The 18,342-nt window shown below is 36.6% G+C and overlaps 1 protein-coding gene across 4 annotated transcripts in view; it reads left to right on the forward strand.

Moving 5' to 3' along the window:
* PCNX1 (pecanex 1) overlaps positions 1-18,342 on the forward strand; it is a 173,674-nt gene that overhangs the window by 98,378 nt on the left and 56,954 nt on the right. For all 4 annotated transcript variants that reach the window (XM_032622114.1, XM_032622115.1, XM_032622116.1 and 1 more), the window contains 4 exons: positions 8,498-8,530; positions 10,090-10,261; positions 10,786-10,896; positions 12,997-13,088. In XM_032622114.1, the coding sequence (XP_032478005.1) occupies positions 8,498-8,530; positions 10,090-10,261; positions 10,786-10,896; positions 12,997-13,088 (408 nt within the window). The remainder of the gene's footprint in view (positions 1-8,497; positions 8,531-10,089; positions 10,262-10,785; positions 10,897-12,996; positions 13,089-18,342) is intronic.

The raw sequence follows: 18,342 nt of genomic DNA on the forward strand, positions 1-18,342 counted from the left end.
TTTCCATAAATGGGAGAATCAAATACCAAATTTTTCACTTTTCCATGCCACATCAGTGTGCACTGGAAACATGGACTGTTTTCTTTCCTTTCTTAGCCAGTACTGGTTATTTGCCTGATACATACTAACATGCAGAACCCTTTCCCATCCTGAAAACTATTTGATTAGTTCTGTTTATACCATCAGCTATCCTTTCTCTTTTCTCTCTCCATTTATAGACATCTGGAACAAACCACCTTTGTCAACTGCTCCATTTCTTCAAGATCCATCCATACTCTTTTCCTCGTTACATTATTGAAATTACAGTCTTTGTGGGCTAATAATCTCTAATTGCCAAATCTATGTTCTTAGTCTTCATTCTCTGTGAGTGCTGCATCATTTAAATACCTGTGAATACTTCCTTCCATTTTTATGTTTTCCTCATTGCCGATCTGTTACTTTATACTACCCTCATGATTATGCTACTTTGCAAGTAACTTTATTTTCCTTTGTTGATGCCTCTTTGTTCTTTTGACTACCTCTTAATTTACAAGAACTCTCTAGGGTTTTATTTGGCCCTCTTTTCAGTTTGTAATTCCTTGCCAGTGAAGTCATCCTCTTTTATTACTTTGTTGCCCCTGTATATGAATTATGTCCAGATTTATGTCACAGTCTTCACCTTTCTTGAAAGCTGTAGTCCTAATATATCTAACAGGCAGCTGGGCACATTCTGAAAATGGCACATCATCATCTTCTGATATTTTCCTTTCCCAGTTCCTTTGCTTTTTCTTTCTTTTAACACCTTTTTTGGAGTATAATTCCTTTACAGTGTTGTGTTAGTTTCTACTGTATAACAAAGTGACTCAGCTATACGCATACGTACATACCCTCCCTCGTGCGTCTCCCTCCCATCCTCCTTATGCCACCCCTCTAGGTGGTCGCAAAGCACCAAGCTGATCTCCCTGTGCCATGCAGCTGCTTCCCACTAGATATCTATTCTACATCTGCGTCTTTATTCCTGTCCTGTCCCTAGGTTCCTCAGAACCTTTTTTTTTTTTTAACATTCCATGTATATGTGTTAGCATATGATGTTTGTTTTTCTCTTTCTGACTTACTTCACTCTGTATGACAGACTCTAGGTCCATCCACCTCACTACAAATAACTCAATTTTGTTTCTTTTTATGGCTGAGTAATATTCCATTGTATATATGTGCCACATCTTCTTTATCCATTCATCTGTTGATGGACACTTAGGTTGCTTCCATGTCCTGGCTATTGTAAATAGTGCTGCAATGAACATTGTGGTACATGACTCTTTTTGAATTATGGTTTTCTCAGGGTATAGGCCTAGTAGTGGTATTGCTGGGTCATATGGTAGTTCTATGTTTAGGTTTTTAAGGAACTTCCATACTGTTCTCCATAGTGGCTATATCAATTTACATTCCCACCAACAGTGCAGGAGGGTTTCCTTTTCTCCACACCCTCTCCAGCATTTATTGTTCGTAGATTTTTTGATGTTGGCCGTTCTGACTGGTGTGAGGTGATAACCTCATTATAGTTTTGATTTGCATTTCTCTAATGATTAGTGATGTTGAGCATCTTTTCATGTGTTTGTTGGCAATCTGTATATCTTCTTTGGAGAAATGTCTATTTAGGTCTTCTGCCCATTTTTCGATTGGATTGTTTGTTTTTTTGATATTGAGCTGCATGAGCTGCTTGTATATTTTGGAGATTAATCCTTTGCATTTGCATTGTTTGCAAATATTTTCTCGCATTCTGAAGGTTGTCTTTTCATCTTGTTTATGGTTCCCTTTGCTGTGCAAAAGCTTTGAAGTTTCATTAGGTCCCATTTGTTTATTTTTGTTTTTATTTCCATTTCTCTAGGAGGTGGGTCAAAAAGGATCTTGCTGTGATTTATGTCATAGAGTGTTCTGCCTATGTTTTCCTCTAAGAGTTTTATGGTGTCTGGCCTTACATTTAGGTCTTTAATCCATTTTGAGTTTATTTTTGTGTATGGTGTTAGGGAGTGTTCTAATTTCATTCTTTTACATGTAGCTGTCCAGTTTTCTCAGCACCACTTACTGACGAGGCTGTCTTTTCTCCATTGTATACTCTTGCCTCCTTTATCAAAGATAAGGTGACCATATGTACGTGGGTTTATCTCCAGGCTTTCTTTCCTGTTCCATTGATCTATATTTCTGTTTTTGTGCCAGTACCATACTGTCTTGATTACTGTAGCTTTGTAGTATAGTCTGAAGTCGGGGAGCCTGATTCCTCCAGCTCCATTTTTCTTTCTCAAGATTATTTTGGCTATTCAGAGTCTTTTGTGTTTCCATAAAAATTGTGAATTTTTTTGTTCTAGTTCTGTGAAAAATGCCATTGGTAGTTTGATAGGGATTGCATTGAATCTGTAGACTTCTTTGGGAAGTATAGTCATTTTCACAATGTTGATTCTTCCAATCCAAGAACATAGTATATCTCTCCATCTGTTTGAATTGTCTTTCCTTTCTTTCATCAGTGCCTTATAGTTTTCTGAGTACAGGTCTTTTACCTCCTTAGGTAGGTTTTTTCCTAGGTATTTTATTCTTTTCATTGCAGTGGTAAATGGGAGTGTTTCCTTAATTTCTCTTTCAGATTTTTCATCATTAGTGTATAGGAATGCAAGAGATTTCTGTGCATTACTTTTGTATCCTGCTACTCTACCAAATTCATTGATTAGCTCTAGGAGTTTTCTGGTAGCATCTTTAGGATTTTCTTTGTGTAGTATGTCATCTGCAAACAGTGACAGTTTTACTTCTTCTTTTCCAATTTGGATTCCTTTTATTTGTTTTTATTCTCTGATTTCTGTGGCTAAGACTTCCAAAACTATGTTGAATAATAGTGGTGAGAATGGGCAACCTTGTCTTGTTCCTGATCTTAGAGGAGATGGTTTCAGTTTTTCACCATTGAGAACGTTGTCGGCTGTGGTTTTGTCATATATGGCCTTTTATTATATTGAGATAGGTTCCCTCAAGGCCTACTTTCTGGAGAGTTTTTATCATAAATGGGTGTTGAATTTTGTCAGTAGCTTTTTCTGCATCTATTGAGATGATCATATGGTTTTTATCCTTCAATTTGTTAATATGGTGTATCACATTGATACGCATATACTGAAGAATCCTTGCATTCCTGCAAAAACCCCACTTGATTATGGTGTATGGTCCTTTTAATGTGCTGTTGGATTCTGTTTGCTAGTATTTTGCTGAGGATCTTTGTATCTGTGTTCATCAGAGATATTAGCCTGTAGTTTTCTTTTTTTGTGGCATCTTTGTCTGGTTTTGGTATCAGGGTCATGCTGGCCTCATAAAATGAGTTTGGGAGTGTTCCTCCCTCTGCTATATTTTGGAAGAATTTGAGAAGGATAGGTGTTAGCTCTTCTCTAAATGTTTGATAGAATTCGCCTGTGAAGCCATCTGGTCCTGGGCTTTTGTTTGTTGGAAGATTTTTAATCACAGTTACAATTTCAGGGCTTATGATTGGTCTGTTCATATTTTCTGTTTCTTCATGGTTCAGTCTCAGAATGTTGTGCTTTTCTAAGAATTTGTCCATTTCTTCCAGGTTGTCCATTTTATTGGCATAGAATTGTTTGTAGTAATCTCTCATGATCCTTTGTATTTCTGTGGTGTCAGTTGTTACTTCTCCTATTTCATTTCAAATTCTATTGATTTGAGTCTTCTGCCTTTTTTTCTTGTTGAGTCTGGCTAATGGTTTACCAATTTTGTTTATCTTTTCAACAAACCAGCTTTTAGTTTTATTGATCTTTGCTATTGTTTCCTTCATTTCTTTTCCATTTACTTCTCATCTGATCTTTATGATTTCTTTCCTTCTGCTAAATTTGGAGTGTTTTTGTTCTTTCTGTAATTGCTTCAGGTGTAAGGTTAGGTTGTTTGAGGTGTTTCTTGTTTCTTGAGGTAGGATTGTATTGCTATAAACTTTTCTCTTAGAACTGCTTTTGCTGCATTCCATAGGTTTTGGGTCATCATGTTTTCATTGTCACTTGTTCCTAGGTATTTTTTGATTTCCTCTTTGATTTCTTCAGTGATCTCTTGGTTATTTAGTGCTGTATTGTTTAGCCTCCACCTGTTTGTGTTTTTTACAGTTTTTTCCCTGTAATTGATATCTAGTCTCATAACATTGTGGTTGGAAAAGATACTTGATATAATTTCAATTTTTTAAAATTTACCAAGGCTTGATTTGTGATCCAAGATATGGTCTATCCTGGAGAATGTTCCATGAGCACTTGAGAAGAAAGTGTATTCTGTTGTTTTTTTGGATGGAATGTCCTATAAATATCAGTTAAGTCCATCTTGTTTAATGTGTCATTTAAAGCCTGTGTTTCGTTATTTATTTTCATTTTGGATGATCTGGCCATTGGTGAAAGTGGGGTGTTAAAGTCTCCTCCAATTATTGTGTTACTGTCAATTTTTCCTTTTATAGCTGTTAGCATTTGCCTTATGTATTGCAGTGCTCCTATGTTGGGTGCCTAAATATTTACACTTGTTATATCTTCTCCTTTGATTGATCCCTTGATCATTATGTAGTGTCCTTCTTTGTCTCTTGTAATAGTCCTTATTTTAAAGTCTGTTTTGTCTGAAATGGGATTGCTGCTCCAGCTTTGTTTTGATTTCCATTTGCATGGAATATCTTTTTGCATCCCCTCACTTTCAGTCTGTATGTGTCCCTAGGTCTGAAGTGAGTCTCTTGTAGACAGCATATATACGGGTCTTGTTTTTGTATCCATTCAGCCAGGCTATGTCTTTGTTTGGAGCATTTAATTCATTTATATTTAAGGTAATTACCGATATGCATGTTCCTATTATCATTTTCTTAATTGTTTTGGGTTTGTTTTTGTAGGTCTTTTCCTTCTGTTGTTTTCCTGCCTAGAGAAGTTCCTTTAGCATTTGTTGTAAAGCTGGTTTGGTGGTGCTGAATTCTCTTAATTTTTGCTTACCTGTAAAGGATTTAATTTCTCAAACGAGTCTGAATGAGATCCTTCTTGGGTAGAGTAATCTTGGTTGTAGGTTTTTCCCTCTCATCACTTTAAATATGTCTTGCCACTTCCTTCTGGCTTGCAGAGTTTCTGCTGAAAAATCAGCTGTTGACCTTATGGGGATTCCCTTGTATGTTTTTTGTTGTTTTTCCCTTGCTGCTTTAATATTATTTCTTTGTATTTAATTTTTGGTATTTTGATTAATATGTGTCTCAGCGTGTTTCTCTTTGGGTTTATCCTGTATGGTACTCTCCTTGTTTCCTGGACTTGATTGACTATTTCCTTTCCCATGTTATGGAAATTTTCAACTATAATCTCTTCACATATTTTCTCAGACGCTTTCTTTTTCTCCTCTTCTTCTGGGACCCCTATAATTCGAATATTGGTGCGTTTAATGTTTCCCCAGCGGTCTCTGAGACTGTCCTCAATTCTTTTCCTTCTTTTTTCTTTATTCTGCTCCCTGGCAGTTATTTCCACCATTTTATCTTCCAGCTCACTTATGCTTTTTTCTGCCTCAGTTATTCTGTCATTGGTTCCTTCTATAGTATTTTTAATTTCAGTAATTGTGTTGTTCATCACTGTTTATTTGCTCTTTAGTTCTTCTAATCCTTGTTAAATATTTCTTGTATTTTCTCCATTCTGTTTCCGAGATTTTGGATCATCTTTACTATCATTACGCTGAATTCTTTTTCACATACATTACCTATTTCATCTTCATTTATTTGGCCTTGTAGGTTTTTACATTGCTCCTTCATCTGTAACATATTTTTTTGCTTTTTTTTGTTGTTGTTGGGTGGTGCTGTATTCCTTTCTTACTGGTTGTTTGGCCTGAGACATCCAGCACTGGAGTTTGCAGGCAGTTGGCTAGAGCTGCGTCTTGGTGCTGAGATGAAGACCTCCGGGAGACCTCACTCCGATTGATATTCCCTAGGGTCTGAGGTTCTCTGTTAGTGTGGTTTGGACTCAGAGCTCCCACCACAAGAGCTTGGGCCCAACGTCTAGCCTGGGAGCCAAGATCCCACAAAATTCGTGGTGTGGTTAAAAAAAGAGATAAAAAACAGGAAGAAAGAAAGAAAAAAAAAAAGGAGCAGTACAATATCAAAGAATAAAAAACAAAATAAAATTAGAAAGTTAAAAAATATATTAGGAAAAATAAAAGTATAATTGAAACAACTGCAACAGGGTAAAATAAAATCACAGCAGAAAAAAAAGGGTGGAGGGCACAAGCGAAAAGGAGAGATCACTAACAAAGGATAAAGAATAAAATAAAATTAGGAAAATAAAAGATTTATTAGGAAAAATTAAAAAATCAACAACAATGAATCAACAAGGTAAAACAGATCCCTAATCTAAAAGAGGAAAAAAGAAAAGAAAAAAAAAAAAGCCTTGTCTGTGGGGGTGGAGTTTAGTTGGGGGGTGGAACTTAGGCAGGGGTTGGGTTTAGGGTGGGGTGGGACATAGTAGGTTGGGGGGGTTGATGTTTGAGTGTGGGGCGGGGCCTAGGCAGGGTGGCGTTCAGGTGTGGGGCGGGGCCGCTGCTTAGCACCTGGCAGAAGGGGAGAGGCAGCACGTGGAAAGGACAGCTTCTGGAGAGTGGAGTTCCGGAGTTTGGAGGTAGGACCCTGAGTGAGGGTGTGTGGGTGGGGTTTAGGCCCAGCTCGATGGAGGGGTCTCCGAGTGTAGGGGTGGGGCTTGGGCTCTGAATGGCAGGAGGGAGGCTCTGAGGGCAGAGCATTAGGTCCTGGAGCCCAACAGGCTTCCCAGTGCCTAAGTGGACAGGGAAAGCACTGGCCCCGTTCCCTTCTGTTCCTTCGTGCACCTCCCCCACTCTCTCTCCCAGGGTCTCCCCCGTTGCTGCTGGACCCCTAACTGTGGGTGTGTCCCGCTGGGTGTAGGAACTCCTTCCCTCCCCCAGCCACCCCTCAGGGGTGCCATTCCCAGAGGTCTGGCCTTTACTTCTGCTCCCCCTTCCCTCCCTCCCACTCCCTCAGGACCCGCATGGCTGGAGGGGGCCTAGGTGGGCAGAGGATCAGGCCCGGCATCTCAACGGGTTTCTAGGGGTCTAAGTGGGCAGGGGAAAGCTGGCCACGCTCCCTTTTGATCCTCTGCCCTCCCAGTGGTTCCCCAGTTTCCCCCTTTGGGCCTGGGATCCCTTCCCCTCCCCCAGCCACCCCTCAGGGGTGCCAGCCCCGCCCTACCTCTGCTTCTTCTCCCCCTTCACTCCCGCCACGTGCCACGTCCTACCCGGTCACTTGGGGTTCCTTCCGTCCCCTTAGGTGCCCTTCCCCATGGGTGCCTGGTAGGTGCCAGTTGTGAGGAGATGGGAATTCCGCTTCCTCCTAGTACGCCATCTTGACTCTGCTCCAGTTCCTTTGCTTTTGATAGTTGTATACTAACCCAGATCTTAGAGCCTCTGCTCCTTCTTCTTTACCTCTAATGACAGTGACTACGTCCCTCTGATTGAATTTGGTGATTATGTGTTACAATTTCTGGTCTTCTTGCTTTTCATTTCAGTTCCCCTTGATCCATCCCTTTATTGCCCTAAGCCATTTGAACTCATTCCCTGGATCCAATGTCCCTTATCCTGTTAATTTTGTCCACTGCTTAATATGGTTAGATATGGAAAAGGCAAAGGATGACTGAGATTTTTAAAACTATTTCAGATTTTTAAAATCTAGTTGACTAGAAGAATAGTAATATCATAAACAGAAATAAGAAAGGCGGGAACAGAGCTTTAGGAAGATAGATGTTCGAATTTAAAGAGTTTAAAGATTGTCTGGTCTCATATCCAGCCAAGGGCCACATGCCAAACTCAGTGAGTTTAGTCCAATGTAGAACTGTAGGATGGCGATAGACCATCCTAGTGAAACTGTTTGCTATGCTATTGAAAATGAACAGCAACTTTGGAGAAAAGTCATGATTTGGGAGGTAGCTGCAGTATACATTTTGAACATTTTTATGGAAAGTTGTTAAAGTCTTTTAGAAGGATACAGCTTAACTAATTTGATGAGTTTGATGTGAAAATGCAGAGAATATATTTAACACCACTACCATTGAATTGTGTAGTAAGTTTGGAATTTGTGGGCAGAACTGGAATCCTTCTTTAAGCTAACCCATATTTTGTGCATTTCCTGAATGGAGTGATGTTGCCGTGAGAAAGCATTCTACCTTAACTGTACTTGGGCGTTGTAATGAGCCAAGTAGTAGGATGGATCTGTCTGCTATATGCCACTTCAGAAACATTAAGCTAGATGCAGATCATTAATTAATCGTAGTCAGTATAAGAGTTAGGAAAGATTTGAGATGTTTTAATATCAGTGACCTCAGTATCTGGAGCTGATGTTTTGTCTTCTGTTGATGTTTCAACAGAATTAATGTAAGTCATTTCTTAGCTATGGGATATTTACTTGAAATTATTTCAGGCATTTTGGAAGTTAATGTAAAATTACCAGGTCTTCAGTAGTATAATCTGTCTGTTTCTTTTTTAGAGTGTTCAACCAGATTCTTCTTCCCCCAGACATGTAAGTCACTCTAATACACCTGTAACTTGTGTTTCCTTAACATTCCTCAAAGCCTTTTTTTGGTCATATGTCAGACTGAACTAAGATTTATGTTATTATTTTCTCACTGGCAATAGAAAGTCCCTGAAAGTGCATTTGTTCTTTTTAGCCTCCTTTAATCTGGAGCAGTTCCTCAGTATTTGTCTCACACAATATTGACATTTTTAATGGGTACAGGCCAGTCATTTTGTAGACAGACGATCTTCAGTTTGACTTTGTCTGATATTTCTTCTTTATTAGATACAGGCTGTGCTTTTTTGGTAGGAATATTACAAAAATGCTGTGTTCTTCGTAACTCATCATATCCAGACGCACATAATGTCAATTTATGCTTTTACTGGTGATGTTAACTTTGATTTTTTGGCTAAGGGTAGTGTATGCAGTGTTTTTGAAACACTGCAATGTTAACATTTTGGGCTGGATAATTCTTTGTTGAAAGTTGGGGGTGGGGAGGATCTGTCCTGTGCATTGTAGGCTGTTTAGCATTATCTCTGACTTCTACCCATTAGATGCCAATAGCACCCTCACCCCAACTGTGACAACCACAATGTCTTCACACATTGCCATATGTTCCCTGGGGGGCAGAATCCCCTCCCACTCCCTTGAGAATCAATACTCTACTGAAATGTTACCATTTTTCTCTTGTAGTTAATAAGTATATCATAGGAGATACTTTGAGACTGTATATATGTCCTGTTGCCCTGCAAACCTCCGCCCAGTTGTTTTTAGTATCCATTGATGTTTCTTGCCTGAATCAGTTATCATTTGATGGTTGCCAAATAGTGATTTTTTTTAGCTCCATCAGACCTTCTACATTTATAAGTTGACTTTTTACTGTAAGAACTTTCCCTTTTTGTTTGTATTGGTGTGGATTCATGGATTCTTATTTTATGAAATGGACAGTAATGTTACTATCATTATTTTGATGCTCAAATTGTTCCTGATTTGGCCATTGGGAGCCCATCAAGCTGCCTTCTGTGTCCTTTTGACATACCTTCATCATTTTAAAAGTACTTTCTTCCTTTTGGGCACAATTATTTGTTCCAAGCTCATCTTATACTTTCCTGACCCTAGCCTGAAACCAGCCTTTTCTCTGTGAATCCTTAGTTCTTTTTAGTGGATAATGTTATTTATAAACTAAGAGCTGGATGTTAGTAATCTTTATTACTAGAATGTCATTGCTTCTAGGTCCTCTCAGTGGATAAAGCTAGAAAAATGCATGTATACATTTAACATACACACATACATGTATATACGCACATTTATTCTTATACCTATCTATTTATATGCATATTAAAAATACTGAGTTCATACTGATACTTAATTTCAATCAATTATCATGGGGTTTATTCTGTTCTTCCTCCTATCCTTATTTGTAATTCCCTTCTGCCACAGTCAGAAACCTGACCTCCATATGGAAGCATTTTGAATCCTTAGAATATAAGCCATCAAAGATCTCAGTAGCTAGTTGTGACACTTCAAATTAAATAAACTGATTTCTTTTTTAATATCATTTTCAGGGTCATAATCGTATCATTGCCTACAGTAGACCAGTTTATTTCTGTTTGTGTTGTGGTCTTATTTGGCTCTTGGATTATGGTAGTAGAAACCTTACTACAACCAAGTTCAAATTATACGGAATAACTTTCACCAATCCGCTGGTGCTTGTATCAGCCAGGGATTTAGTTATAGGTGAGTCATCTTTAAAGTATCTTAGATCTTAATGTTAATTTATTTGTATACAAACCATTCACTGATAAATAGATCAATTATATAGATAAAAATAGTTTTACTGGGTTTATTTTGCTGTTTATTGCCATCCTCTCAGTGAGGAACAAAACTATAGGGCTGTTAGGAATGAAAAAAGCTAATGATGAACAAATATTGTGGTAATTCTTCTGTTGTTGAAGCAGATGGAATGAAAGATTTCCTTTGGATCTCAGGTTCCTATTATGTGAAAGCAGTTGAATTAATTTTAAAAGCTGTTGTTTATAGTTGGAAAGATTATTTAATATTCAGGCAGTTATCTAGAGAGAAATAATTTAAAATGGTATATTTTAAGAAATTTGGTTTGTAGTTTTAAGCAACTTTAAGAAACTAGCTTAGTAATTTATATTAATTTTGGGTTTCTTTTTATCATTTATTTTATGATCTTAGATGAACAAAAGGATGGATGTGATACACTGTTCTTAACTTGCTTTTCTTTCCTTCTATAGTGTTTACACTCTGTTTCCCAATAGTGTTTTTCATTGGTCTCCTGCCTCAGGTGAATACATTTGTAATGTACCTTTGTGAACAATTGGATATCCATATCTTTGGTGGTAATGGTGAGTACTTCTTTATAAAAATTACAGTTTACAGTATTACTTTTACAGATCACTAAGTAATAAACTGAACATTAAATTACTTTTCCAGTTTTTATTTTAGAATTGTAATTAGAAAGAAAAAGGCACTTATTTAATAATTAAAGACTGAACAGGAATTAATTTGTAGATAGGAAATAATAGTCAAGGCTGCTACTTTAGGGAAAGATCCAAGGATAATGGAGTTGATTTGTAAGTGTTAAAATACTGTCATCTTAAAGTAAAAGTTATAGTGAGTTTACATGGAACCTGAATAGACCTAACGAAATATTTATAAAAGATCAAATAGATTGAGCTCTGATACATGGCATTATATTTAGATTTTGAACTAGTGTATGCATTTGATATTCTATATATCTGGTTTCAGAGCTTTATTTTATCTTTAGCATGGGAACACCAAAACCAGAATGCTTTTAGTAAAAGCATTTTACTGAATAAGATTTTTAGAAATATCTCTGTTTTTAGAGTAGGATATGTAGATATGAATTGATATACTTAGAAATGTATTCCCTGTTACATATACATTTTATTTTCAAAATAAGTAAGACTAATACCAAAATTACCCTGGAATAATGTTTTGCAGAACTTGAAAATAACACTTTGGGCAGCCACCATGGTTAAAATATACCCTTATTTATAAAGTTTAACCATCTAACATCTTATTGAAAGATGAGTGTACAACTATAGAAAAAAGTATGAAAGGGAAAGAAATGACTGAACTTTATAGTTTATTTCTATTTATACTTCACATTTGCAGTCCACATCTTCCAAGTATATGCATTGAAATTATCTCTACTGATAAAATGTTGATATTATGGTTTAAATTTTAAATAGAAGCTAAGCTGCTTCTATGTCACTATGTATCTAGAGCATTTTTATTGTTTTGAAAATTTGAAGGAGTGTGAATTAAGACTGGGCTGGGCTTCAGCATAGCTTAATGGGTAGAAAACAATTTCAGTATTTAGGGGACTATTATAGGTGCTATATTAATCTAAATACTATGCAGAAAGTTTAGTGTAGGTAATTTATAATAGTGGGCTTCGTCATAATTTACAAACTTGTGCAAGGTGTTAGGTTTTTAATATCTCCTAAAGAAAAATTTTTCTTGTAGAGTTCTTTTTTGGTCGCCATATAAAATTACTATTAAAGTCTGTTATCTTAGCCATCCTCTATTCCTTATTATTAGTAATCCCATTAGATCTATTTTTTGTTATTGTTAGCAGTTAGATCATTACTCTTTTGTGAGAATTGATTAGCACATGGGAATATACATTTATTTCTGTGGGTAACACAAGTTCTGCTTACATAGACAGTCTACATAATACATTTCTAGCTTCTTTTCAGGCTCTGCAAGCTTAATTTTCCCATACTTTTTTTTTTTTTTCCTTTTTTTCCCATACTTTTATAAATAATAAGATATATTCTTGAAGCATAATATAGGTACAGTTTTTTTCTGCTGTAGATAAATGTTTATTACTTCCAAGGGGAATATATTTTACCTTGTATCAGAAATTGTTGATAGTAAACCTTTGTCGTTTCGATTTTTTTATATAACTTTATTTTATTTTTAGCTGCGCTGGGTCTTTGTTGCTGCGCGCGGGCTTTCTCTAGTTGTGGCGAGCGGGAGCTACTTTTCGTTGTGGTGCGCGTGCTTCTCATTGCGGTGGCTTCTCTTGTTGTGGAGCATGGGCTCTAGGCACATGGGCTTCAGTAGTTGTGGCACATGGGCTCAGTAGTTGTGGCTCGCGGGCTCTAGAGCGCAGGCTCAGTAGTTGTGGCACATGGGCTTAGTTGCTCTGTGGCATGTGGGGTCTTCCCGAACCAAGGCTCGAACCCATGTCTGCTGCATTGGCAGGTGGAATCTTAACCACTGTGCCACCAGGAAAGTCCTCAAAATTTTTTGAAAGGATAGGATGAAGAAGCTGAATTTTTATAAATCAAACAAGTAGATATTTAATTATAGTTAATAGCATACCATTTTAAATACTTTTCAGTGACCTTTTAAAGTATGTTTTCTCCATAAATGTTTATGAATGTTGATTTCATTTTCCCTTTCCTGTCTAGCCACTACAAGCCTGCTTGCAGCACTTTACAGTTTCATCTGTAGCATTGTGGCAGTAGCCTTACTATATGGATTGTGTTACGGCGCCTTAAAGGTGAGCAATACATGTAGTATGTTGTGTCTTTAAGGCTACTTTTCTATATGAAGATTGTTTTAAATTAACTAATGATTTTTTTCCTGGTATGTCTTCAGCATTAATTTTCATGGTCTTCCTATGTTGAGCATTATTCTTATTCTCATTTAGTTTGAATTTGAAAGCAATTTCATAGTTAATCATTACTAAAGGAAAATCCTTTTCCATGTAGTAATCATAGGTTAATATTAGAAACAGGTTAGTAAAAACTAGGCTGGTCTGGGATAGAGGTGGGGATAGTAATAACAGAATATGAAATTAATTTTAGGTTTCTACTTAAGAATATATGTAACTACTCTTCACATCAAGATTTTTTAAAACTTAGGAGAAGTTGTTCAAGGACTGCAATTTAAAATACAGTCTAGTAAAAATTAACACACTGAAATTTAATGTCATTATTGGTTTAGAAGAATCTGGACGAGCCTTATTAGTTCCATTTTAAAACAACTGTCTCCAAATTATAACTGTAAAAATTTTAGATTTCTCATAAACAACTCTCAGCTCTTGGTATTTTATTTTTTTATGATTAATACAAGATAGTCAGAGAACGATAAGGTTGAAAGGGCTATGAAAAGTGACTCATAGCATCCTTCCTTGCTTCACTTATTCAGTAGCATTTACTGTGCTTACTGTGTGCCTAGTCCTGCTTTTAATTTGCCTATATGTTAACCGTGATTAACAAGTCAGTCGATGCTCTTAATAGAGGGTGATGAAGGCTATGAAAACAGAGTGTTACAGGTATAGGAATTAAGATATTACCCTATTCAGCCTAAAGGGATTAAAGATGATTTTCCTAGGGGGTGGTTTTTTAACCAAAATTTGAAGAACAATGGGAAATAGCTAGTTGAAACAAGGGATGAAGAGCCATGGAGTTGTAAAGAAAGTGTGTTATGTACAGGAAACAGCAAATAATTTGGAATTGCTGGAAATTTGGGTACATGAGGAAAGATGGCCTACAGTAAGGCTGGAAAGGTAAGCAACGGCTGGATTATGAAATATCTTTTATCCTGAACATATTGGGTGGAGATGGAAGACCACCAAATATTCGAGGTAAGGCAAGGAAATGATCAGTGTTGCATTTTAGAAAGATTACTTGGTCCCCAGTGTGAAGGAGACTGAAATATAAGCAGGAAGTATCAGAAGTAGGGGGACTCTTGTGCTGCCGTCTTAATTATAAGGGACTTAATGAAAATTGGAGTCAGTGAATATATTTGGGAACTCTGTGGATGAAAAGAGCCAGAGTAGGATCCAGGATGACTTCTGGGTAGGGGCTGGCTTGAACATCTGGTTAGATAGTGATATTAATGCACATGATTGGAAATCTTTGAGTTTATTGGAGAAGGTGATTGTTTACATTTAGACACTTTTATTTGTTGGCATTAATGGGGTATCCAGAGATACATAGTGGGTAGTTATTTGCAGTAATGATGAAAAGATTTAGAATTCATCAACAAATTAAAGTATAAGAAAAAGACTGCTAGCCTGGGTTGGCAGGATGCAGTTAGAACCCTGGGAAATGCCAGTATTTAAGCAGTAGATGGAACAGAATCCAACAAAGGAAACTTCAGAAGCAATACAGTGTGAAAAAAAAATTATTGAATTTGGCAGTTAATAGGATATTGGTGACTTTAACAAAACAGCTTTTCTGGTGTTTTGGCTGAGGAAGCTAGATTAATGTAAGTTTAGGTCTGAATAGATATTAAGGAAACGTATTCTACTCTCTCTAGAATATAGTCGGGAAACCTGTGCACATGATGAGGATTGTTTTTTAAAAAATATCTGAGCCTTGATTGCATTTAAAATGGGAGATGGAAAATTGATCAGAGAGGGAGATACTTGATGACATTAAGCCCAGGAAGGAACTGGAGGTAATGAGATCCAAATACAAGCTTCTCCCAGCTACGCTACCTATAAACCATCCTGGTATAAAGGTTTTAGATCTATGTTTGGAGAACATGTTTTGGAAAGTGGGTCATTATTTGGAAGTTGCAGTCACAGAAGTTAACAATGCAGTAAGTTTGCTAATTTTCTAAAGGCCTATTTAACTATAATTATATAGCAGGAGAGCAGCAATTGTAAAACTGCCAACTAGAACCTTGTGTCCTAAGACAGGGAGGGAGATATGTTTTTTTTTCCTTCTTTCTTGGCCATGGCATTTACATTAGACTATTTTAGTTTTAGGCATTCCCCATTGTAATAGAATAAATGTGCAGATGTACTTATATAAATGAGCAAAGACTATGTGCAGAGATTTCATCATAGCAGTGTTTGTAACAGCAAAAACTGGAAACGACCTAGTATTTGTTGTTTGTGACTGTTTAAATCAAATATGGTATAGCCTTACACTGGAATACTATACAGCCACGAAAAAGAATAAAAACAGACCTTAAAATTATTTATTTATTTGGCTGCACCGGGTCTTAATTGTGGCACATGGGATCTTCATTGCCGCATGTAGGATCTTCATTGTGGCGTGCAGGATCTTTTAATTGCAGCATGTGAACTCCTAGTTCAGTCCTAGACTAGTCAGAGTCTTAGCCACTGGACCACCAGGGAAGTCCCAAAATAGATTTCTTATCTGCAAATGTGGAATGGTTTCCAAGACATACAATTTGTTTCTTTTTTATCAAGCTGTATTGAAATGTAATTGACAAAAATGTAAGATATTTAAAGTGTACAGTATGACGATTTGATATACGTATACATTGTGAAAGGATTCCTCCTGACAAGTTAACACATTTATCACCTCACATATTTACCTTTTTTTTTGGTGAGCACATTTAAATTCTACTCTTAGCAAATTTCAGTTCTACAATTCAGTGTCATCAACTATAGTCACTGTGTTACATATTAGCTCCTCAGAACTTATGTTTTAAAAAATAATTTCTAAGTTTATTATTTTAATTTTTATTGAGGTATAATTGACATATACATTATATTAGTTTCAGCTAATGATTCAATATTTGTATATATTGCAAAACGAGCACCACAATAAATCCAATTAACAGCTGTCACCATACATAGTTACAAATATTTTTTCTTGTGTTGAGAACTTTTAAGATCTGTTCTCTTAGCACCTTTTAAATATGCATACATTATTATTAACTGTAGTCACTGTGCTGTACGTTACCTCCCCAGAACTTATTTATCTTAAAACCGGAAGTTTGGGACTTCCCTGGTGGTCCCGTGGGTAAGACTCCACGCTCCCAATGCAGGGAGCCCAGGTTCGATTCCTGGTCAGTGAACTAGATCCCACATGCTGCAACTAAGACCCGATGCAACCAAATAAATAAATAAATAAATATTAAACAAAACTGGAAGTTTGTGCCTTTTGACCCTCTTTACCCATTTGCCCATGCCGTACCTACACTTTATCTTATAACTGAAAGTTTGTACCCTTTTACCAACCTTTCTCTGTTTCCCCCACCTCCCAGTCCCTGACAACCACTTTTCTATTCTCTGTTTTTATGAGTTTGACTTTCCCCCCCCCCACATATAAGTGATAACGTGCAGTATTTGTCATTCTCTGTCTGGCTTATTTTACTTAGCATGATGCCCTCCAGTTTCATCCATGTTGTTGCAGGTGACAAAATTTCCTTTTTTTAAGGTTGAATAATATTCCTGTATGTGTGTGTGTGTGTGTGTGTGTGTGTGTGTGTGTGTGTGTGTGTTTTAATATAAAGGAAGGCAATATGCCAAAAAATAGATGTTTCCTTTGTGCCTTTTTTAAAAAAAAGCACACCTGATTGCTTGTGTATATATACATAGAACATTTATGGAAGAATACACAAGAAATTGACAATAGAAGTTACTTCTGGACAGTTAGGCTCATTGGGGAACATTATTGCATGCCTTTAGGAATGGTTTAATTTTTTTATGTATTCACTAATGTAGACTTTTACATCTGTTATTTCTGCTTTTTTTGTGTTTAAGTTTTGTTTTTCCTTGAACTTTAAAGCTTATAAAAGTTAACATTATTCCTCTAAGACAACTTTAGTACCTCCTGTTTTTTATGTATATACTTTCTAGATGCTTACATATTTTTAAGAGATTGCCAGAATTTGGGCCATTATGTAATGAAGTGAAAATGTTCAGACCCAATACAGTGTGTAGAACAAATACATCTTTTAATCATTGTATTGCATACTATTCTAAATTATTAATGTAAATAAAATAAGTCATTTTGAGACCAATTTAAGGATTTTTTTTTGGTCTGAGAGCAATAAAAAGTAGTGTCAAGCATTTGTTAAATAAATGCAAGCATATTTTGGTTTTTTTTCAGAACTTGTTTTGAGGCAAAATTTATACACAGTGAATTCCACCTAAGTACACTTAAGTACACAATTTGATAAGTTGTGACAAATGCATATACCTGTGTAATATACACCCCTAGCAAGATACAAAATAGTTTCATCACCATCAGAAAGTTCCCTCTTGTTCCTTCCCAGTCGCTCTGCCCCAGCCGCTTTTATTTTATTATAGGTTTGCGGTGCTTGAGCTTCATTTAAATGGAACCATGCCATATTTACTCTTTTGTAACTGATGTGTTTTGTTCATATAATGTTTTTGAGATTCATCTACATTATGTGTATCAGTAGTTTGTTGCAGAGAAGTATCCCATTTAGTTTTACATCCTCCTTATTTCCATTGTATGAATATGTCACAGTTTATCTGCTGTCTTAGAGATGAACATCTGGGTTGTTTCTAATTTAGGGCTATTATGAATAAGGCTGCTATGAACGTTCTTGTGCAAGTCTTTTTTTGTGGATATATGTTTTCACGTTTCTTGGGTAGGTAACTAAAACTGAATTGCCAGTTTTCCAGAGTGGTTGTACTGCACATCTTTTTTTCAGTTTTCATTTTTACCAGAGTTGCACATAGTTATCTTTTAAAGAGTCAAATATTTCTACAAGACTTAGTGCCAGGGACAGCAATCCCCTACCCCGTTATTTCTTCCTCAGAGTTAACCCCTTTCAATTCTTTGAGCTGATTCTTTTGGTATTTCCTTCCGTATCTCTAAGCAACTAACTTACACTTCTTGTATTTTGTCAAGGTTTAGGCATTATCCATGGACTGCACGTCATGGAATTGTAGGCTTAACTTTCTTTCACCTCTCCCCCCACATTTCTACTAGACGCAGCCTTCCTTGTCTCCCTCATACACCCGGTATGTTTACCTTACTATCACTGTGCAAATGCTATTCCTACATACATTT

The sequence above is a fragment of the Phocoena sinus genome, chromosome 2 (assembly GCF_008692025.1).
Source record: "Phocoena sinus isolate mPhoSin1 chromosome 2, mPhoSin1.pri, whole genome shotgun sequence".
Taxonomy (NCBI): Eukaryota; Metazoa; Chordata; class Mammalia; order Artiodactyla; family Phocoenidae; genus Phocoena; species Phocoena sinus.